The sequence below is a fragment of the Poromitra crassiceps genome, assembly GCF_964638095.1.
Source record: "Poromitra crassiceps genome assembly, chromosome: 3".
NCBI lineage: Eukaryota > Metazoa > Chordata > Actinopteri > Beryciformes > Melamphaidae > Poromitra > Poromitra crassiceps.
In genome coordinates, this window is record NC_139625.1 from 52,995,759 (window position 1) to 53,019,203 (window position 23,445).

The window sequence follows — 23,445 nt, forward strand, 5'->3', positions numbered from 1 at the left end:
GAATTTTGTCTTTTTGCTTCACAAAAAAGGTTGTGTTTTCTGTGATTATGGTGAGGGAACGCACCTATTTGCGGAACACCCCCCTCCCCCAGCACACGCACAGGTCCCCCCGCACGCACACACACTACACTGACACACACACATAATTTATTGTGTCCTCTAGACACTGCAGAAGTAGCCCATGACAGAGTCAGTTATCACAAACAGCTAAGCTAAACAAGTCTCAAGCATCACGCAAGTTGCACAAGGCTGCATAATTGATCATTTGGCACGGCGGCTGGCATTTTTAGCAAGTAACTTACCATTTTGTGGCGAATTCTGGCGTTGCAAATTGCAATCTGGTGATTAACGCTAACTTTTGATTAGCGTTAATTGAAAATAAATCTCGGTAATGTAACGTGCACTCCATAGTAAAATGTACACCGCTTGCGCATGTGCAGAAACTGAGAAACCGGACCGGTGTGCTTCCGTGTGTAGCTGATTTGGCCCAGGGGGCGTGTGCCTGCCTGGTGCCAAAACAGCTTTTAACATTGTTTCTAAATGATTGTAAACGTACCTTTTTCGCAACTGGTCCGAAAAATGAAAGGATGTTTGGCTGCCTTTTCATCTTTACTTGTTATCTCGTCAGGTACTGGGAGAAAAAAAACATTTTGATGCTTAAAATGCCACTACTAGCTAGTTAAGGTGGACCGGTGGAGTGTTTCCCTCTTCCTTCAAGCCAGAGTTGATACCATGTGAATCATTCAGCCCACCTTAAATTTAAGGTGGAACGTTTCCTTCTTCCTTCAAGCCACGACTCACGAGTTGATGCCATGTGAATCATTCAGCCCACCTTAAATATAGACGAATGACAACTTTGTCCAGATTCACTCGTTTTATTGGCTCCACATACACACACACGTTGACACACACAAAACACTGCTTGGAGAAGTATGGGAACGCCGTTCCCACGCGTTCTGCCGGGACTACACCACTGATTATGGGTAAGATACTGATGGAGCTACATATAAGGTGCTCTTCTGCTATCAGTAACATCAAAATCTCCATTATCACAGAAAATAACTTTGTCAGGGGTGTTTCATCAATAACTCTGGTTTTGTGTATCATCAACACTGTGTGATCAACCATGAGTCGGTAATTGCATAGTCATGCCTTTCCCCAAAACAAACCAAGTCATTTAAAACATAATTGAATTTGATGTTCAAGTGAGTGTGGGAAAATTGTTTAGGCTACCGCTAGCCACTAGTTACAGTAGCTTAGCAACTGATTTCTGAAACAGGCTATTGGCTATTTCTTTAGGCTATCATAGCTCAGAAAATGACTTCACAGTAGTTTCTTCAGCTCTTCAATGTTAAATGTCCTAAAAAGCCCTAGTCTGAAGTGTTATTCCCCCTTTCCCAAAGCGCTCTAAGAGCAATCCTCAAATGTGGATGATGTTTGTTGAAATGTAAAATAAAAATGTAAGCCTATTGCATATAGCCTAAATATATTCGTTTTTCTATCGAAACTTAGGATATAGCCACATTATTGTTTATTCCAATGTCAAATGAAAATTCGCTCAAACAACCTCAACTTGCAGAGATACTGTAGATATTGTAATTTTAGTAACAGGCCAATATCACCCCAATAAACAATATATATATAGGGACAGACATGATGATATATTGAAAATATCATCATGTCTGTCCCTATAAAACAACTTGCTAACATAAGAACTACATTTCCCAACACTGCATACCCTTTTTGACAATGCTGTATGAGCTGCATACACATGAAATAACTGTCAAGATGTTACCAGAAGGTCAAATTACTGTAAAATTCAGTAAGTCTCACTCATACTGAAATGAGTTTGTGCTGTGGGATATGTGTGCCGCTGAACTATGACCTTTGCCTCAGGTCTTCATATAGACAACCTGCTCCTCAATCATGACTGTGGTGACATCCAGCCTGTCTGAAGACCAGGAGAAGAAGCTGCTCTCTCTGTTTGGTCACGTCAAACTGCACCTGCTGTACAAAGCCAGTGTCCACGGCTTCACTGCTGCGGCCTTCCACGGCCGCTGTGACAGACAGGGCCCTACTCTGGTCGCAGCCTACAACAAGGCCGCCTTCGTGTTCGGAGCCTACACCTCCAAGGACTTCGCTCAGAGCGGGGAGGCCATCGCCGATGAGGAGGCTTTCCTCTACAGCATCAGCGCGGTGGGTGAAAGGCCATTGAGGGTGGCATGCAACAACGGCCAGAGCGCTTTCGCAGATGGAGCCACCGCTCCAAATTACGGTGCTTTGGTGTTCCTGCCTGGAGACAAACCAGAAATCCAGTCCAACCCAGGGACAGGCTTCAACTTTCAGCCCGCAGAGATGCATGGAACTGACCTAGCACTAACTGAGTTTGAAGTCTATCGAGTGGAAGGTGAGTATTTAAGGATTTAAGCACTTCTTACCCTCTCATTAAAAACAGCATACCACTGTCTCTTGGCAAACCTGGTCCATGAATATTTAGTTATTTACAAGTTTATAGATTTGGTTGCAAATGTTACTGTGAATTAGGGATGTGCGATGTCAGCCAAATAACCATCACGATGGTCCCACACTGAACCATCATGATGGACGATGGCATCGTCGTTGGCCGGGGGGGGTTACAAGATCAATAGGGTATGTAGCACGCACCCAGCATGCGTCCAGGGGCTGGTGTTGAAACCAAAAGACTAGCGCGCACCCAGCAGAGAGAGGGAAGGGGAGGAGGGACTGGTGTGGAAAGTTCTGGAAACAGAAAGTTAGACTGACCAGAGCGGAGGCTTTGTAATTGGCTGTGTTGGAAACTTGCCCTTCAATCATCTTCCATAATGGCGGAGGAGACGAACCTTGTCGCAAAAAAAGGGACCACTTTGCCTATCTGTAGGGATGCACCGATATGAAAATTTTGGCCGATGCCGATAACCGATATTAACATTGCTGTTATGGCCGATAACCGATATTTACCGATGTCGATATGATCTGTATAAAAACACAGTTCTATGATAATAAAAAAAATTACATACTGAAAAACACATGAATTTGAAAAGGTAATGCATTTCTTTATTTCAAAAACATTTGTAAAAGCCCATAAATCATAGATTTACTGCATTATTTCATCTCAATGTGAAGAATTTGGCTGATACGATAACCGATATTAACATTGCAACATCGGACCGATACCGATATGTTAAAAAATGACTAACATCGGCCGATACCGATATGATTGCCGATATATCGTGCATCCCTACCTATCTGGCAGCATTTTGGATTTCACCCTGATGAGGATGGACAACCCAAAGATACTACTAAAGCCGTGTGCAGGATTTTTTTCCAACTGCACTCCCCCGTGTGTCGCAGGGGAGTGCAGGTGGTCTTTTTATTATTCAATCTGTAAAATTTTAATTTGAACCGTTAATTAATCACGATAGTCCAATGTAGAAGGCTCAGAGGTCGATGGGTGTCGGAAACAATCACGATGGTCGATGCCATCGTCCATCGCACCAACCCTACTGTGAATTATTTAGTCACTTTATGCCACTTTATTGATCCTGGATGTAAGAAATTTGTTGCATGTTTGAATGGAAGAAGTTTGTAATTATTTTCCATACAGGTTTGGGAGGTCTCCTGACCAAACCTTGGAGGAATGTCCAGTGCACTGCTGAGTATGTAGAAATCTGTAGAAACCTTTGCCATTATTAATTCAATAAAGAATGTGAGTAGACCGTTTTCACAGCAGCCATTTTGTGTATCAAAAGCAATGTAAGTTTCCAACTTCCATTCCATTTAGGTGTAGCCTGGGTTAACCCAGCCTCCATGTGACCTCTATGTGCTATCAGTCACGAAGAAACCTACGCTACAGGCATAGCCTGTGACGTCACGTTGAAGGCTGGGTTTACCCAGGCTAATTTAGGTGTTCCAGTACCAGGGCCCTCATTAATGTTTTGGTTGCACCCGTGTTTACCCTGCCTTTGAGACACAAAATGGCTGCTGTGAAAAGGGTCTATATATTTAATTCCAATTGTATTTTAGCATCTGAATGAGAACATGGAGATTCAAATCCAAAGTGCTATGTTCTATTTTAGAATAAAGTCAATTCCTGGAATGCATCATCCTTCAATATCTCTCATATATACATATTTGAGTCTTAAAAAGTGGCATCAAATTGTCAATTAAAGACTTAGGTTACCTACTGCCCTTTAAAAAGTACCATAATTTGATGTACTATTGTGTTATCAAGATCACATTTCAAATAGTGGACATTTCCTCACAATGTTAATATCCATCATAGTACCGTAATCCTCAGCATTGCTTCCTTTCTCTAGGAGAAAACAGCAGCTGATGAAGACCATCCAGGACTATAAGCCTGACATCAGAGCAGTGTCTCAAGCCAAGGTGCTGCTGGTTGGTCCGGTCGGGGCCGGCAAGTCCAGCTTTTTCAACTCCCTCAGCTCTGTGTTTCGAGGCCACATGACGTCCCAGGCCATCTCTGGTACTGCAGGGAGGAGTGTCACCACACAGGTACTGGAACAGGCAATACTGTGTTAAGAATTTTGTCTTTTTGCTTCACAAAAAAGGTTGTGTTTTCTGTGATTATGGTGAGGGAACGCACCTATTTGCGGAACACCCCCCTCCCCCAGCACACGCACAGGTCCCCCCGCACGCACACACACTACACTGACACACACACATAATTTATTGTGTCCTCTAGACACTGCAGAAGTAGCCCATGACAGAGTCAGTTATCACAAACAGCTAAGCTAAACAAGTCTCAAGCATCACGCAAGTTGCACAAGGCTGCATAATTGATCATTTGGCACGGCGGCTGGCATTTTTAGCAAGTAACTTACCATTTTGTGGCGAATTCTGGCGTTGCAAATTGCAATCTGGTGATTAACGCTAACTTTTGATTAGCGTTAATTGAAAATAAATCTCGGTAATGTAACGTGCACTCCATAGTAAAATGTACACCGCTTGCGCATGTGCAGAAACTGAGAAACCGGACCGGTGTGCTTCCGTGTGTAGCTGATTTGGCCCAGGGGGCGTGTGCCTGCCTGGTGCCAAAACAGCTTTTAACATTGTTTCTAAATGATTGTAAACGTACCTTTTTCGCAACTGGTCCGAAAAATGAAAGGATGTTTGGCTGCCTTTTCATCTTTACTTGTTATCTCGTCAGGTACTGGGAGAAAAAAAACATTTTGATGCTTAAAATGCCACTACTAGCTAGTTAAGGTGGACCGGTGGAGTGTTTCCCTCTTCCTTCAAGCCAGAGTTGATACCATGTGAATCATTCAGCCCACCTTAAATTTAAGGTGGAACGTTTCCTTCTTCCTTCAAGCCACGACTCACGAGTTGATGCCATGTGAATCATTCAGCCCACCTTAAATATAGACGAATGACAACTTTGTCCAGATTCACTCGTTTTATTGGCTCCACATACACACACACGTTGACACACACAAAACACTGCTTGGAGAAGTATGGGAACGCCGTTCCCACGCGTTCTGCCGGGACTACACCACTGATTATGGGTAAGATACTGATGGAGCTACATATAAGGTGCTCTTCTGCTATCAGTAACATCAAAATCTCCATTATCACAGAAAATAACTTTGTCAGGGGTGTTTCATCAATAACTCTGGTTTTGTGTATCATCAACACTGTGTGATCAACCATGAGTCGGTAATTGCATAGTCATGCCTTTCCCCAAAACAAACCAAGTCATTTAAAACATAATTGAATTTGATGTTCAAGTGAGTGTGGGAAAATTGTTTAGGCTACCGCTAGCCACTAGTTACAGTAGCTTAGCAACTGATTTCTGAAACATAGCTCATGCTCATGAAGCAACAGTTGAAGGCCTCACTGCCTGCAATATGAATGTTCACTACAGTTGATTTAGAAATTAAGGTATTATATTTTCAGGCATTTTTCTTTCTTTCTACGGCGCCTGGAAAAACAGATTCCAGTGACAAGTTTTGTCTTGCTACATTCTAAGATTGTTACTATGGTTTTCTTCTGTAGTTCCGCACCTTTTCCATCAAGGCAGGGAAAAGTGGTAAAACGCTTCCTCTGGTTTTGTGCGACACCATGGGGCTGGAGGATAAGGCAGAATCTGGTTTGGATATGGAGGACTTGGTCAACATCTACAAGGGTCATGTACAGGACCGTTATCAGGTGTGTTTGTGTGTGTCTGTCTCTCTTGCTCTCTCTCTCTCTTTCTCTCTCTCTCTCTCTATCTCTATCTATCTATCTAAAATTACTGCACGCCTTGAGTCTCGATCCCTGAAGCCTAAGGATCAAGTCAAAAATCTTGGAGTTATTATTGATTCCGATCTCAACTTTAACTCCCACATTAAGTCAATTAGAAAATCTGCTTTTTATCATCTTAAAAATATAGCAAGAATTAGGGGATACATGTCCAGACAGGATCTAGAAAAACTAATTCACGCCTTCATTTATAGTAGGTTAGACTACTGCAATAGCCTTTTTTCTGGTCTCTCCAAAAAATAACTTAGGCAACTTCAACTCATTCAGAATGCTGCTGCTAGAGTTCTAACGAAGACTAAGAAAGCTGATCATATCACTCCAGTTCTTAAGTCCTTACACTGTTTGCCAGTGTGTCAGAGAATAGATTTTAAAATACTGTTATTAGTCTATAAATCACTTAATGGCCTAGGCCCAAAATACATAGCTGAATTGCTCCCACGCTACGAACCGTCTAGAACTCTTAGGTCAACAGGGTCCAGCTTATTAACTGTCCCCAGGCCCGGTTCTACGGGGGTGCAAAAGCATGCATTGCACCCTTATTTTAATTGTCTGCATGCTCAGTTGAAAAGTAAAAAAAAAAAAAAAAAAAATTAAATAAATGCTACAGCTGCACACTTACTGTTTAAACTTGAATTATAGTTGTTTTTCTTTGTTCGTTGATGTGATTTTATGGCTTTTACAGCTGCACACTTACTGTTTAAACTTGAATTATAGTTGTTTTTCTTTGTTCGTTGATGTGATTTTATGGCTTTTTGGCACCTATATGTAACCTTTTAAGGTTGAGATAATTGTATTATCATTATATGGTCCAAATATTTCAGTAAAGCACTTGAAACACTTGAAATATTCTTGCTTGGGTGGTATCATTCTACTTGAAATGATGGTCAAATGCATTATTTTTAGTAAAATAACATGTCAAATTATTCGGGCGGCCGGCCTTGGGCCGGCCACCCGAGTGGGCCCGGCCTTCGGCCGGGCATCTGCACCCCTTCCTATCTAGGATGCACCCCTAGTCATCTTGTTCTGGAACCGGCCCTGTAGGATCAAATCAAATCACGGGAAGGCTGCATTTACCCACGATGCTTCTGCTAGCTGGAACAAATTGCCTGAAGACCTCAGATCTGCCCCAACCTTACTTACTTTTAAAAATAGACTAAAGACTTTTATGTTTACCGTCGCTTTTAACTGCTGACAGCTACTATTCAAACCCAATGAGTCCTCTATAAGTTTTAGCTCTTTCTGCAACTGCCGCGCCTGTTGCTTATTGCACTTTTTATACTCTTTTTTTTTTAAAGTTTTGTTGTGATGCTTTTAAATGTCCATTTTATTTCTTCTTTTCGTTTATTTTCCTGTGTGCTTAATGAAGTTGCTTAATGCACTTTTTATACTCTTTTTTTAAAGTTTTGTTGTGATGCTTTTAAATGTCCGTTTTACTCTCTTCTTTTCTTTTATTTTCCTGTCAACCATTTTATGTGAAGCACTTTGAATTGCCTCTGTGTATGAAATGTGCTATACAAATAAACTTGACTTGACTTGACTTGACTATCTAGATGTAATCACACATAGATACTAAGACTGAGTGACTATGCTTTTCTGAGTGATTAATAAAATATTATATTTTTCTCTTAGTTCAGTTCCTCCACACCTCTCCAGGTGGACGCTCCTGGCTATAAGAAGCATGTGAACATGAAAGACATGATCCACTGTGTGGTTTATGTGGTGGACACCTGTAAGGTGTCTGTCCTTTCTGACAAGATGCTGGAGAAGTTAGCCGCCATCCGGAAAAAGACCAACCAGATGGGTGAGTAATGTGAAAAATGTACCGAAGAAGTATTGCTCAATTGGATACATTACATCAGGGATACTCAACTTGCTTTGCCCGGGGGCCACTTTCGTGAAATGATAGAAGGCCAGGGGGCAGTTAATAAACAATCAATATACATTTTTCTGTACCGGATTGTAGGTGTCAGACGGAGTTTAGTCTGACAATGTTGTGCACACCGGATAGTTACTTAGGTTAAGTACATACATAAGTGCCTGGGTAGCGAGCAGATGGCGGTATTTGACAATTTAGCAGCTAAATCATAGATTATTGAAAGATATTCCATATTCCAGACTGAAATGCTATAACAGAAGTGTGAGTATTGGCCAGAATTACATGAACATTTGAACACTTATTCAGTGGGTATCTTGCATGTTGCGTTCAGGTGCACTTTTTTTTGCAATTCCATTGCGGGCCACACAGGGGGCGCCCGCGGCCCGCGGGCCGCCAGTTGAGTATCACTGCATTACATAATTGACTTTACTCCATTCACCCCTAGCTTCTTTGCTGTTCTCTTATGCACATTTGCATGTTATGTATACTGCTATATGTTAGTATACCGTACTTATATTTATATAGTACATATTTATCATTCCATATTTTAATAAGCAATTCTGACTGCTAGCAACATCTGTAAATAACAGTAGTATGAACTTACTTACTTTTTACTGTTACTATATAGTATAGTAGTTGAAATTTCAGGGTTGAAATTGGGGGGTTAAATCACCATGTGATTCCCGAGCGCGGCGCACGCTGCCGCTCACCGCTCCCCCAGGGGATGGGTCAAATGCGGAGAACAAATTTCACACATTGTGTGACAATCAGTGGGACTTTACCTTTACCTTTACCTTAGTAAATAGTAATTCTATTTGTCTTTTCCCTGTTGAATCATGCATTAGTTTTGCAGCTGCAATGACCTGATTTCTCCATGGCAATAAAATCCCACCTTCTTCATCTCATCTTTAATCCCCCAGGCATTCCCCAGATTCTATTGATGACCAAAGTAGATGAAGCCTGCCCTCTGGTGGCAGAGGACTTGAAGAATGTTTATCACAGCGTTTACATCCAGAGGAAGGTAACTACAGCTACAGATGATTTAATATGTCCTTCTTAATATCACTATGATAACATGTCCACCAGTCAAGTCACCTGGCATAGAATCACAAGTTACTAAGCACCAGACTGTGTGAGCCAAAATGGCTGCCAATAAACCAGTAAATTCAAACAAAGCATATTTGGGTTATTCAAAGTATACAATGTTTACTCTTTTAGTTTGATTCGTTCCAGCAGATGAGAATGATGCCATTTGAATCTGAGTGGAAGTGTTATTAGTCAACACATAATCTGAATAAACTACAGGAAGAATTTATGGCTATAAGGTGATGGGTGTTGATAGTTGATAGTTAGCTTGCTTGGAAAGACTGCATGGCATAACAAAATTAACTGAGAACAAACAGCAGTATGCAATTACACTTTTCAGGTATTTATTTATCTATTCTTTCCTGCTATAAAAGGCTAAATTACAGCAAAGAGCGCAGAAGTCCATGCTTGGTTAAAGTTACAGTGACTCGAATTTGATTCGTTTTTACTTTCTCTGCCACCAAAATCTCTAACCTGCCGGGATGACAGGTTACCAAAACTCTGTCCAATGAACAAGCTACTGTACTTGTGAGTCTATGTGACTTTTGTTTACAAGTCCTGATTTGCTTGTAATTTTCACAGTGTGAACCTAAACAAATCAAATGCAAAGATGCAACAAAGTACATTTTTCAACGGTTGTTCAGTTTTTACATTAGGTGCGATCACAAACTCCTATAATGAATCTCTCTGTGGGAAGCCAGCTGTGCAAAATGCTAACAGCCTTAAGGTTCAGCACACTATTCCCCAAAGTACTGTAGTGATGAAGATATTGATGATGATGAAGAATGAGCCCATGCATGTTACCTAACCATGCACCAACAAGCTTCTCTCACTGCCCTCCAGGCCCAGGAGCTGAGTGCGTCTCTCGGCATCCCCCTGTCCTGCGTGCTGCCGGTGAAGAACTACAGCCAGGAGCTGGAGCTGGACCTGAGCACTGACGTGCTGCTGTTCAGTGCTGTGGAGCAGATGCTCAACTATGCAGACAGCTTCTTTGAGAATCAGGTTGTTGATGAGCAAGATGAGGTGGATGATCAGGCAGAGCATACATCTGGCAAGATTAAACATAATAAATAAAACATGTGGTTATGCAAATAAAACAAACAAACAAACAAACAAAACAAAACTGGACCAAATACAAAGCACTACTGAATGCATGCAAGCACACAAAGACAGATCCAGATCCAAACTGATCCAGATCTACAACAAATTGAGCATTCAGAATCAGAATCAGAATCAGAATCAGAAAGACTTTAATGATCCCCGGGGGGAAATTGGGACAAGTTACAGTTGCTCGTTCATATAACACAGATAGCATAAAATAAAATACACAGTAGTAATGCGATAGTAATAAGCAGAATAAGAAGAAGAAGAAAGAACACAACATAGCATGGAATAAACAGTATAAACAGTATAAACAGTATAAACAGTAAACAGTATTAAATGCAATAGGAGCAAAATAGTGGAGTACGTCTAAGTAAGCAATACGTAGAGTAAGTATACCTTACGTGCCAATTGTCTTTATTGCACACTGAACTTATATTATTCGGCTTGCCCCATACGTTACACGTGGCTCAGCCAGGCACTTTTCCAGTTAGCCTATCTTAATTGCACACTGAACTTATATTATTCGGCTTGCCCTATATGTTACACGTGGCTCAGCCAGGCACTTTTCCAGTTAGCCTATCGGCTGGCTCAGTCTCAGGGAGACTGAGCGTCTCCGAGGTGCTCTTTTAAGAGAGGCATTAAATAGACCAATGGCCACAGGCAGGAATGATTTCCTGTGCCTCTCCGTGTTGCATCTATAGGAGGAATCAGTCTCTCACTGAATGTACTCCTGTGTTTGACTAGCACGCCGTGGAGTGGGTGCGAGTCATTGCTCATGATGGAGCGTAGCCTGGATAACGTTCTCTTCTCTCATTACATGCCAACCTCACTGTTACTGCTCTTGCCCTGGCAAGATTGACATATTATTCTTTGCTAATATAGTGTATACATCATAATACCTCATAAGTGATCAATAAATTGCTACACACAAGTTTGTTGGAATGCAAAGCCCGAATTTTCTTTTGATTTAAAGTCGTGAGAACACAATTGGAAAGGGCATTGTTTTGAACATTTTTAACATTGGTTGTCACTATCTTGATACAAACATGTAAAAAATTATAATGGTGATTGTTTGTGCCATCATTGTTTGTGCCAATTTCTTGTTCTAAACCCATAAAGACCAACAGTGTGTGAAATCATTATTTGCTGAGGATGAAGTTCTCTGTTGATTGCAGGGTTCTTACACATTTTCCATTTCAAAATTCCATACTTTTTCCAGACTCAAATTTCCAGACTTCTCTTGTCAGACCATATTTGACCTGAGTACACAAGGGTGTCACTTTGTGTTGAAAAGTGGTGGGGACATGTCCCCATTGTAAATTAAACCTATGGCCGCACCACAATTTGGAGGTTTTGGGTTTGAGCCTCAGTGAAAGTTTGGACTTTGAAGAACTTCTCAAGTGATTTCCACAGAGATAGCAGGGGATTATGAGAGAGGAAAACACAGACAGCTGAACTTTTACCGACATTGAAATTATTTAGTAGGCTGCTGCTAAAGTGCGGTCTGCCCGGCGTACAACCCCCATTTGAAAACACAAAACACATCTAGACTGTCTATATATTACTCAGTTTGGGTTTTGGCATCTGATTTGAAAGCGTAAAGAGTGAGATAGGTGGGATTTGAACCAGTGAACAACTACACACCAAGCAGCTGTTTATCCTGAGCTAGAACCAGCAACTGTCCAGTCTCCTTCATCAGCTTATTGATATCAGTGTTCAAAATACTGATGATAAAGATACATCACGGCTGGCTGGCATCTTATTATGTGAACATTTCTGAAGCCAGATTGATGCAGGGATTAAACCAATAACCTTCTGCACCACATCCATATGTTTATCTGGGTGAGCTAAAGCCCAATTCCTCTGGCATAGAGCTGGGAAATATTATGGATGAAATCTGTATTGGTTGAACGGTGATACACGATATGTCTATTTTCTATAAGTGGGCTAAATGTTCAGTTGTAAGTTAAAGCCACATGGGAGCTGTAGGGCTGGATGATATGGACAAAATCAAATCTCAATATTTTTGACCAAATACCTCGATATCGATATTGCGACAATATTGTAGGGATGACTATTGGTGCTTTCACAAAATATTTACACTATGAGATTTCTGATAAGGTCGCCCACTGCATGGGCTCGCTGCACGCAGCTCAGCTGTTGCACAGCCTCGACTACAGTTCGGCTGCTGCGTGGCCTCGTCTGCTCTCTTGGCATGTGCAGCGCACAATCGCCTGCTCTATTGGCATGCGCAGCGCACATTTGCCCAACTTCGCATCATTGATGACATCACTGTCACTGATGATGTCACAGTGCCTATGACATGCATCATCAGTCGGACAAAAATTTAAACAGACAGACAGAGTCAGACAGATATTGCCCCCACTTGCTCACTTTTATATAACGATAATGAATAAGTGGTAAAGACAAATAATAGAACAGCTAAAACAGTCTGGTAAGTTCAGAAAATGACATCACTTTACTGTAATGCAGCCAGGAAAAGACTACGCTTATGCCGTATCACCATACCATATCCAAAATCTAAGACCATATCACCATATTACCATATCCAACATGTAGCCTACCATATATCTAGTCTCATATCACCATATGATATTAACCAAAAGCATCAATTGAGACTTATGCTGTCTCTGCCAATTAGATGCTGATGAACCCTTGCAAACACCAAAAGACTTGCATCACTAGTAGAAAGGGATCTCCTCGCTGGGCTACGGGAAATTAGAGTGCATGGGCAGCTTGAGAGGCAACAGAAACCCTGCATGGTCGCCCTCACCTTGGAGCCTGAACAGAATTCAGTTTCACTGTTGTAATGTTATGTAGCCTTTCCACAGCCACCCACTAGATGTAGCCATATCTCATAATCACTGATGTTATGAAAATAAAGGACATTGTGAAAAATGACAGCACAAGTTGCACCATTGAAGGCTCTGGTAATTTTTTCCCGAGCTTTTTCTGTTTCCTCTGTAGCCTATTAAGTAGGGTATTTTCTACATTGCAATGTTGTTATGTTGCACTGCACAGAGACAGGATATGGCAAAAAATAAACGTGTTTTGATGCAACTATGCTATAAAAACACCATGGCATGAAAGTAACCAAACAAACCAAACAACATTGAGCCCACATGAGAGAGAGTGGTTTCTTTTGAGCCAATTGCACAGCTCGGGTAGTTTCGGTGCCGCCCTCCAGACAGCGCCAGTATAAAAAGTGTGTCGCAACAACGCTGCCTAAAAATAAACGCCGCACACGCTCCTTCTCAAACTGGACCGGTCAGAGGGATATTCAAAGCATTGGACATCTGTTTCGCACTGGAATTATTAAGCGCAATTTATTTGAGATGCAAAAATGACCCCGGAGGAAGTCTTTGCGGCCAACATCATTGAGAAAAGGTTAGTTGTTTTACTGAAGGAAAATCGTGTTGGTGGACAGTATAGCCTATAAGTAGGCCTAACTCTTGAACTCAGCGAACACTTCGTGAACACTAGAGGAATAAAGTCGTAAAGATCATGACTCATGAGCCTATGTGAATTACTCAAATTGTGATTAAAAATCATAGCCTAGAATAGATCTTAGTAAGCTCACGATTTGCATCTTGTTTTGCATGCATCTTGCATCATAAAACTGAGTTGCAGTCTCTTGTGCACAGCCATGGTCTCGTTTGTCTCAATGGTTATAAAAGTCCAACTTCTCCTTTGTGTCTCGTCCATTGCTGAAATTGTTTTATGAGAAATTAAGAACCATTATCTTTTTACTTGACTTCACTTGGACATTATTTATTTTCTAGGCGACTGTGATAGTGACAGCTTGAGCCAATGAAATGCATGCAAATTATGGACCAATTAAAAGAACCACAGCATGCAACTGTATATTTGACTTAAACCTGTGTTTAATAGCATGTATTTGATTGCAGTATAGCCTACATTATTTTCTCTCTCTGTCAGGATGCAGTCGGTGGGTCTGGCTCTGGAGGAGCTGCTGGTCACGGCTCAGAAGCAGGACTGCCTCACCATGGGGATCTATGAGTCAGCTAAACTTCTGAATGCGTGAGTTGAACCTGCATCCAGCACTTGCTTTTTATGCACAAAAGATCAAATCTCGTATGCATTTATGTTCAGTGGTAAACATATGGGTCTGATTTCACTTGTGCTACAAATAGAGTTAATATTATGTAATATAGCATAGCTACATAATATGAGTTGATCATGTGTCTCTCAAAGGCTTGCATAGAGCAGTTTTGGATCCCCCAGGCTATATGTCTGGACCTCCTGACTGTATTTCTATCAATTCAGTTCAGTTCATTTATGTTTATAGCTCCTTATACACAAGCATGTCTCAAAGGGCACATATACATACTATTACACATTTTATTAGATTACATTATGATACTACACAACCACATCATATCTTTGGATTGTGGGAGGAAACCGGAGAACCCGGAGGAAACCCATGCAAACACGGGGAGAACATGCAAACTCCACACAGGGAGGACCTTGGTGGAGATTCAAACCCATGACCTTCTTGCTGTGAGGCGACCAAAGTGTCTAAAGCCTGACACCATTCTCTCCTCTCTCCCTGTTCTCCTCCTCAGAGACCCGGACAGTGTGGTTCTGTGTGTTCTGGCGGCTGACGATGAAGACGACGTGGCGCTGCAGATCCACTTCACCCTGCTGCAGTCCTTCTGCTGCGACAGCGGCATCACCATCCTGCGCGTCTCGGGGCTTCACCGGCTGCAGCGCGTACTGGCAGGCCTGGACGCCAACATAAACCAGGAGGAGCACGGAGACCTGCACTGCATGCTGGTCACAGTGAGTTCCGACCAGTCATCTCATCTCTAACTGACAGGTCAAACTAGCACATTGAGACATGTCATGATTTTGCCATTGGAATAAGACACTTGAGCATGAAGCATTACCATACATGTGCAGAGACATGACAGATGTATATAATTTTGCATGCAGCAGTTAAACTGGAGCTTTATGCTCTTGGCAGTATCTGACTTTGCGTTTTGCACAGATGAGAGCCTTTTATTGCACTCTGCTAAGCTATTGACTCCCTGTCCGGTCTTATCAGCTGATGTTTGCCTATAATGTTAACGGCAATTTATGATGTGCTTTACTGGAGTTTCACTTATGTAATTACTGTGGTTGCTGTATGTTCGTTTCTGCCAAGCTTGTCTACAAGCCACATTTTCCTCACAGGCCCGTAAAGTTTGAAGTTTGAACATGAACTTGATGTTGCTCCTCTCCTCTGCAGAACCCTCAGGCAGAGCACTGCAGGCTGCAGGAAGTGGGGACCTACTGCCAGGAGAGCCGACGCCTCGACCAGTGGGTGCCTGAACTGGTCCTGCAGGAGCGCTGAGGGGTCCCAGCACACAAAACACAGCAACAAATACAGGAGCTATCACAGGGTTCAGACACTGATGAACTGGAGGATCGGTTGTAGCTGAACAGCCTGTTGTGGACTGGTATGAGCTGTCCTGACTGACGAGCAGCAGGAACCGAGCAGGAGGGCTTCTCTTTCAGACCGGTGAAGACAGTCGGAGCATTGCAGAGTGGAGACTGATTTCTGGACTAGTCTAGAAATGTTGCACAACAGATACACACAGAAAAGCAGGGAAAGCAGAAAATAACAAGCAAGCAGGGTACACACTCGTAGATTCCCATCCAGGCCGTGTTTGTTTTAGATTGTCAACAAACCAAATCTAAACCTCTATTTTAGAGGCAATTTTTGTTTGGCTGCTCATTGCATATTAGTCTGTTTTTGCTGTCAGTGTGGTGTGAAATGAATTTACTGTATTGCTAACAGGTACCAAACTAGCAATGCAACGTACCAAATCCCGTACCCGGATGTCCTGTGTGTATCCATGGATCAGAGGGGAATGTTGCATTCATGTAACTATGCAGAGCATTCCTGTGTATTAGTTCACAGTACTCATTGGAAAGAAGGTGTGTGAGGTATGTGTGTGCTTACGTCTCTAGAGACGGGGGGGGGCAGGATCTGTTCTTCAAATTAGTAGTGGAGGATCGTCACCATGGAAACTGAAATGGAATTGATGATCAGGTTAAACTCACACAAGCTTTATTGGCATTGCAGGAGCATTGGAAAATGCATCATGTTCTGAGCAGAGGCTGAGAACATGACGTAGGATGCTGGTCAGAAGGACACTGACTGAGCAACACAATGAACTGATTTGATCAAAGGTCAGCAGTGAAATCTCATTGTAATGCAAAAGAAACCAGACATCTATGTGCCTTTAGGAGAGATACTTTAATACAATGCTGTAGATCAAAAGTTAAACTAATATTTACAGTGCTACTCCAATAATTTATAATTTTAATCATTTTAATATATCAGTGACTACATTGCACTACAAATGAATTCTCTATGTTGCTATTTATGATCTATTTTTGTGCTCTTGTCAGCTACGTCAATAAATTATTGCATTGATAATTGAGTACCTGCTTTGTCAGTTAAAGAGGTAGATTCCAAAACAAAAACCATGTATGCGTCATGGAACCAGGAACTATAGCTGACTCACGCAGCTTGTGTTTACACTGGATTGCAGTAATGGAAAAATGTCACGCACTTGGGGCAATGCCTTTGTCAGCCAAAAGGCCCTACGAATTTGCAGCCACGGCTTCCTATTGTTGTAAACATAGGAGAGTCATGCAGAAACTGGCGTGGGGACAGAAACGCATTATGTTTGAACAAACAAGCCAAACAAGCTGCTGATGCAGACCTGTTTACAAGCCAAGGAGCCAAAGTAGCTGCGGGACAACAAGTGTAGATGCAGGTTGCCTGTATTTTCAGTGTCAATTAAAACAATATTTCAATCATAGTGAAGCTTGATGGCATACATTTGCATATATGAAGTTTTGAGTACCTGCAACATTCTGTTTTCCCCCTCCTCCCAAGGCAGTAGCAATCTTGCTGTGCTGCGTTGCCATGCATGTATGTCACAAGATACAGTTAAATCTGCAATGCACATTCCTGATCGTTGAGAAGCTCTTGGTGTAACCCCACCCATACTATAGTATCTCCACATGATCAGGTACAAAACAGACTCACCCTCTCCCCTCCTTTCACTGCATGTTTTTCTCTCCACCCCGCCCTCTGTTCTCACATGGCAGTTACGCAGAGTGGAGAAGAGAGGGAACATTCAGGCACATGGGCCTCCCATTTGTTTACTATCAGCCAGCCAGGGGCAGTGACTGCCGAAGGGATTGGCTCAGGTCGTGGCTGTCTGGCTCTTCATTGGCTGTGGTTTATCCACCTTAAATCTGATTGGCTTTGGGTTGGAGGACTTTGGTTTGAAACTTGCAGGAGACTCGTGACTGTCCCAGCAGTGCTGCAAAGGGCACAGAGACGCCTGAGACAGGAACGGTAACAATAACATTCCTGCAAAATGGCCTAACTGGGAGGCTTTACCTGAACTTGCTCTTTGTTTAGTGTTCGGTTCAACACGTTTTTGTCAGGCTCTTTCCATATGAACTGCACACTATGTACCCATTAGGCTGGCGTGTATATGTATATGCATTTACGCACCTTTACAATCATTATGAGACAGAGCCACACATTCCTGTTTGCACGCCACTGCAGCCTTGCATGAGCTGCCAGCCACAGTATCAAAGACAAAATAGGCAACAGCGAAAGCATGCATTATTATATCATCTTTTTATTAATGTTATCTACTTCTCAATATCATCTTCTTTTAACAGCAATATCCACAAAATATTAACAGTGTGCAAGAAAACATGAGTTATGGCACATCAGAGAAGAACAGTTACAAAAAATAGATATATTTTCTTCATAATCAATCAAGGCAAAAAGATACATACTGTATGCATACACAGGAGATCAGAACAGAAAAGATGAGGCTCATATGTTTGATATGAGGTCCAGCAGTGAGGAGCCTCAACTCTCCCCACTTGACCAGAAATGAATTTAGACAGGGCTCTTTTTGTTCCATGGAACAATGTCACAATACCAGTGGATTTCCATCTCGAGCCATGTGTTCAGCTTAAAGACTGTTCACTCTATCAATCTGATGCCCCAAGACCAGCATTAACACAATATACGCCACTATAAGGCAAACTAACAACCAACCAATCAGACAAACTGTCAACCAACCAATGACTTTGATTGGCTGCCTCTGATTGTAAGCCCAAACAGCTATGGAATGATTGAAAATAAAAATAGCATCCTTCAGATTTCATCAGGACAACATCAGGAGTGTGTGCATGTCTGTGTGTCTATATGTGTGTTCACATGTATCCGACTTTGAAGACCTTTGAACGCATAGCACCCTACAGCTGTAAACCTCATGTTTTGACCTCTATTATGTCAGCTGTGCTCTGTGGAGAATTACCAACATAACTCGGGTTGCCCCCTAAACACTGGCACTGGAACTATTACTTCCTCATTCCTGAAATACTTCAGGTTGCTGTTGAGAGAAAGGACAACCTATCCCAGATCAGTAATTCTGGGTAACTTCCTACCTCAGTGTCACTGCAGTTTGTACTCCGATCTCAGAGTACAGATACTGAAATATTTGAGAGAAAAGCCTAATGTCTACAAAGGCAATTCTTGGGCAATTCTTTTAGGGCACTGTAGGATCTACTCTGCATTTGATTGGATACTCTCGCTTTTTATCCCGGCGAATCAACAACATTCAGCCCATACCAACCCTAACCATCCCTACCATGCAATCCCTTCCAGTTTCTTAGCTTACACAAGCCATGGAAATAACTGTAGATGATATACTGGAGGTCAAAGCAGTTTGAGACCCTGCTGCTCCTTTGAGGGCTGCTCTCTGTAAGCAAATGCTGCACAGAACAAAGGCAAAGAAGAGATGGAAGCATGGCTTTTTGTGTTAGGAACCATCGCCTATACACTGCAACAAAAAAAACATTAATGTTAATCAGTGATTCAATCGTGTATCGAGTCTAAAAATCATATTTTTGTTGAAACAAGTTGGGGGGGGGGGGATCTGCCTTATATTGTGCCTTATATTTCATATTATTACTTGTTTCAATAAAATTCAGGAAGCAAGTGAAACTGTTAAAAAAGGTATTCTCTTCTCAACACAGTGCCACATTTTTGTCCACTTGTTTTGAGAAAAATAAAAACGTAAGACTAAATGTAACATTAAATCACTTATTGAGGTGCCAGTTTATGTCTATCAACAGCCATAAGTCATGCCCAAGTGTCCGCGAGCAGGACACGGCTCAGTCACTGTAGATAAATAAATAAATACATGTCTAAAATGTAAATTTGATAGCACAAACTGCTCCTGTACAACAAACCGGCAAAACTTGCATCTAAAAGGCAGGCGTCAACTGCACACGAGTGTGTGTGTGTATGTGTGTGTGTGTGTGTGTGTGTGTGTTGTCCTGCTTCTACCCATCAAAACCAACACTTCAGAGAGAAAGAATTCAAACGACGGTGTAGCGGGATAGGAGGAGGTTGGTTCTTGCCACTGGAATGAGGTCCGATGTTGATTCATCCTCTAAAAGGATATGATCCTAAACATAGCAGGTCTTGTATTCCTATCTTCGATTAAGTGATACAGTATATCCTCATCAGGTGCTGTATTAATATCTGTGGTTATAACCAACCTCTAATACCGCAAGCCTTTCAAACCTGAATGACAAAAAAAAAAAGACAGACAGACAGACAGACAGAGAGAACAGAAACAATTAATTAAAGTAGTACTAAAAAAAATTAACATCCACAGAGGGGATTTTGTGTTTTGTATCTTACAAACACTGTACAGGGTAATAATACTCAACTGACCAGGTTCCATGGACTCCATAGAAAGAAGAAACTCAAACTAACCCAAAACAGCTACTCTCAAGTTATCACTTCTGCACATCTGAAAGAAAGTTTATACACTTAGGTCATTTTTCTTAGCTTTTTTGTTTTTCCCATCTTCAGTTTTTACAATCAGTTTGGTTTTGTTGAGAGGAGCGTTACGAAGGGGCGGGGAGACCGGAAACGGCTCACCGATGAGTCTTTGACCTGGAAACTCTCAAGGAGCCAATACAGTTAATTGGCGGGGAAGAGGGGGGGGGGGGGGGGGCACTGTCTCCCACTGATCCAATCCCTGACCAATCAGAGCCCATATTAAAATAGGATCTTCTACTGGGGGGAATGAAACCTGGCGAACACTGGTAAAGCCAGGTAAAGTTTAATCTGGTAATAATCTAATTAAAAGCCAAAACAGACAGTCTACTCCTCTATTGTCGAGGAAAACAGAACTGTAGACTATCCAAAGAAATCCCTTTACTCTGTTTTCCCCTCACTCTGATGCAGTTTAACCTAACATAGCCAACTGTCTATTCAAAGAACCAAAGGGGATGGGAGAAGGTATGGAGGGGGTGTGTTGTCGCGCTCTCTCTCAGGGTAAAGCACAGGGAGGCTTGATGTACAGTAGAAACCTTGATTTCTAGCAGGTAACAGGGCGCGCATCGCCCCTGCCATGAGATCATCTCATGATGTGATGTCATTCATGCATGACATCACTGGTCCACAGCTTAACTCAAATCAACTCTCAATAACTGTCAAACTAAATGAATGCCTGCAAAACTGTTTGCAGTTTTCCGATATACTACTGATTTTGTAATGATACAAAGCTGGTTGAAAATTGGCGTTCCTTTAAGTTTAAGGATCTGATCCTGCATCAGTCAGGGACAACGCCTGTGTCAAAAAGTAGGCTACTGCAAAACAATCAAGAAATGTACAGTATCATCTATCTGTTAAGTAATGCGTCAACAAAATATCAAAACATACATTGAATTCACAAGTATTTCTTAAGAAAAATGCAGTAAACGTCTGGGGTTAATAGCTTGAGTTCTGTGTAGAGCGCTTCACTATACGTTCTCCTCATGTCGGCTAGAGGTGGCCTCACCGGTGCAGATCTGAGGTCAGCTTACAAATGGATACCAACGGCAGTCTCAAACTGCAGTGGAAAATAGAAAGAGCGGCGCTGACCGCAGATCAGCATCCCAGAGGCGACTTTCTATAGAGATTGGCACAGTTGGAGTTTTGGCCAAAGGCTGCAGACAGCCATAGTGAAGCCACAGGCAGAAAGACCCCGAGCCAGAGGCAGGAGGTGTGTTGATGTAGGTTTGGGTGGGAACATGCTAACCCTATGAAGACCAAAGGCTTTAGCCACTTGCTCCAGAGTGAGTAGAAGCCACCGTGATGGGTTTGAGCAAAGCTCTCTCAGACCTGGTGAAGTTTTCCCTCCCACCAAAGAAGCACTTACTGAGCTTAATGGCATGATTGGCTGGAGTGTCCAATACCCATTTAGTCGCCCACACGCCTCCTCCCTATGCCTGCCGCCAATCTTTTATCTAACAGCCTCATTTCACAACAAAAGGTTGACACTTTTCTCTAGGACTTACTGTATGTAGGCTGAGCTCCTATTGATTATTAAGGTCCAAATCCCTTTTGCTTTTCCAACTTAAGCTGACACTTGTAGTTAATTTACCAGCATATATGAATATTACCAAAGCACCTTGGATCATACTCAGTGATATACTGATCTCAGCCACTGTGAGCACGAGATACCGGCCCCCTAGCTGTGGCTCTGGAGTATGGCGCTTTTCCAGAGTGGCTATTTTGGGAGTGGGTATGTCTACGTGTGTGTGTGTGTGTGTGTGTGTGTGTGTGTGTGTGTGTGTGTGTGTGTGTGTGTGTGTGTGTGTGTGTGTGTGTAGTCTGTGTGTTCGAAGAGAAAGAAAGGGGGAGGTCTGAGTATGAATCTTTGCATGTGTCTGTTTGTGTGTGGGTGCATATATGTTTGTGTGTGCATACACTTTGTGTACCTAGGTAAGTGTGTATCTCTGAGTGTGTGTGTGTGTGTGTGTGTGTGTGTGTGTGTGTGTGTGTGTGTGTGTGTGTGTGTGTGTGTGTGTGTGTGTGTGTGTGTGTGTGTGTGTGTGTGTGTGTGTGTGTGTGTGTGTCTCAGGGCGGGTTATGGAGAAGCAGAGCAAGGCTATAGGATGATGCAGGGCTTCTTGTCCTTGAAGGGGTTTTCAGAGGTGGGCACCCCGACGAGCAGGGGGTCGCTACGAGCGTGCTGCTCACAGTAACTCATCAGGTCTGCCGCTGCTTTAGACACCTGAGAGGAGAGGATGGGCAGGATAGGAAGGTAAGAGAGGGGCAACGGGCAGAAACACACACACACACACACACACACACACACACAGTAGTAAACGATCATCATTTTGTACCTTAATGCGTTCGATCCCTGCCTCAATCCTCAGCTGTTCCACCAGTTTCCGGGCCTGGGCGATATTATTAGTGGTAGACATACTGATCCATCAGAGTACACCAACACAGGAGAAAACTGAGAGAGAGAGAGAGACAGTGAGAGACAAGAGAGAGAGGCAGAGAGAGGCAGAGAGACAGAGAGAGAAAGGGAGGGAGGGAGATTATTTTCTCACCCAGACCAGCCTAACAGACGACATCGTCGTCCACTTTCACCTTCATTTCAACATCCAACACATCTGAATTTCCATTCAACCAGTGATACTCACCCTACGGCCCGGCGGCCAGATGCGACCCGCGATAGGGTGCACAGTGGCCCCCCAACCACTTTCTAATTCACAATGAAAACTAATGTTAAATAAAGTTTGACTGAGCTCCAGATAAATTGTCAAATATGGCCGTCTGCTCGCCGCCCAGTCACTTACAGCATTATGAGAGCACATAAAACACAAACACATAAAACATACACAGTGAAGTGAAGTGTAAACTGTAAAGTGCATTAAAAAGTACACAGGGACCCAAGCAATGACTACCTTTAGGAGGGAGATGGCAGAGGGAACCAGATGACAGAAACTGAAATCGTTGGTGTGAGGGATGGGAACAATTAACCTCCTTAGTTAGTACATGTTTGTGTTTGACCTTAAGAGACTGAAACCAGTAGATAGAAGAAAAAGTTTATCAGGGTCCTGTTGACCTGGAACTTAGCAGTGTTGCTCTCAAAAGTCAATTTATTGAAATCAAATCAAATCAAGTGAAAATGTATTCACACACACACACACACACACACACACACACACACACACACAAA

At 42.4% G+C, this 23,445-nt stretch overlaps 3 protein-coding genes across 3 annotated transcripts; 2 read left to right on the forward strand and 1 right to left on the reverse strand.

Annotated features, from left to right (window-relative positions):
* The first annotated feature begins 1,913 nt into the window (after positions 1-1,913).
* LOC310773486 (interferon-induced protein 44-like) lies at positions 1,914-11,458 on the forward strand. Its single transcript, XM_083633373.1, has 7 exons — positions 1,914-2,407; positions 3,623-3,674; positions 4,335-4,530; positions 6,031-6,183; positions 7,906-8,077; positions 9,073-9,173; positions 10,082-11,458. Exons 1-7 carry the CDS (start codon positions 1,927-1,929, stop codon positions 10,310-10,312), a joined length of 1,386 nt encoding a protein of 461 aa, XP_083489499.1. The 5' UTR covers positions 1,914-1,926; the 3' UTR covers positions 10,313-11,458.
* Positions 11,459-13,629: 2,171 nt separating this feature from the next.
* On the forward strand, positions 13,630-16,781 carry LOC310773931 (growth arrest and DNA damage-inducible protein GADD45 beta-like). Its single transcript, XM_083633939.1, has 4 exons — positions 13,630-13,750; positions 14,303-14,404; positions 14,950-15,166; positions 15,615-16,781. Exons 1-4 carry the CDS (start codon positions 13,707-13,709, stop codon positions 15,717-15,719), a joined length of 468 nt encoding a protein of 155 aa, XP_083490065.1. The 5' UTR covers positions 13,630-13,706; the 3' UTR covers positions 15,720-16,781.
* A 5,581-nt stretch (positions 16,782-22,362) lies between these two features.
* On the reverse strand, positions 22,363-22,681 carry gng7 (guanine nucleotide binding protein (G protein), gamma 7; the record flags this gene model as incomplete). The annotated part of the gene is made up of 2 exons (XM_083633701.1): positions 22,363-22,488; positions 22,601-22,681. The coding sequence occupies 2 exons, from the start codon at positions 22,679-22,681 to the stop codon at positions 22,363-22,365; spliced, it is 207 nt and encodes a 68-aa protein (XP_083489827.1).
* Between the last annotated feature and the right edge of the window lie 764 nt (positions 22,682-23,445).

Excerpts from the sequence above, each read along its gene's own strand:
- LOC310773486 (XM_083633373.1), top strand. The coding sequence starts at position 1,927 with ATGACTGTGGTGACATCCAGCCTGTCTGAAGACCAGGAGAAGAAGCTG. Across the intron at positions 2,408-3,622 it reads TGAAGTCTATCGAGTGGAAG|GTTTGGGAGGTCTCCTGACC; the intron begins GTGAGTATTTAA and ends TTTTCCATACAG. Across the intron at positions 9,174-10,081 it reads GCGTTTACATCCAGAGGAAG|GCCCAGGAGCTGAGTGCGTC; the intron begins GTAACTACAGCT and ends ACTGCCCTCCAG.
- LOC310773931 (XM_083633939.1), top strand. The coding sequence starts at position 13,707 with ATGACCCCGGAGGAAGTCTTTGCGGCCAACATCATTGAGAAAAG. Across the intron at positions 14,405-14,949 it reads TCAGCTAAACTTCTGAATGC|AGACCCGGACAGTGTGGTTC; the intron begins GTGAGTTGAACC and ends TCTCCTCCTCAG. Across the intron at positions 15,167-15,614 it reads TGCACTGCATGCTGGTCACA|AACCCTCAGGCAGAGCACTG; the intron begins GTGAGTTCCGAC and ends TCTCCTCTGCAG.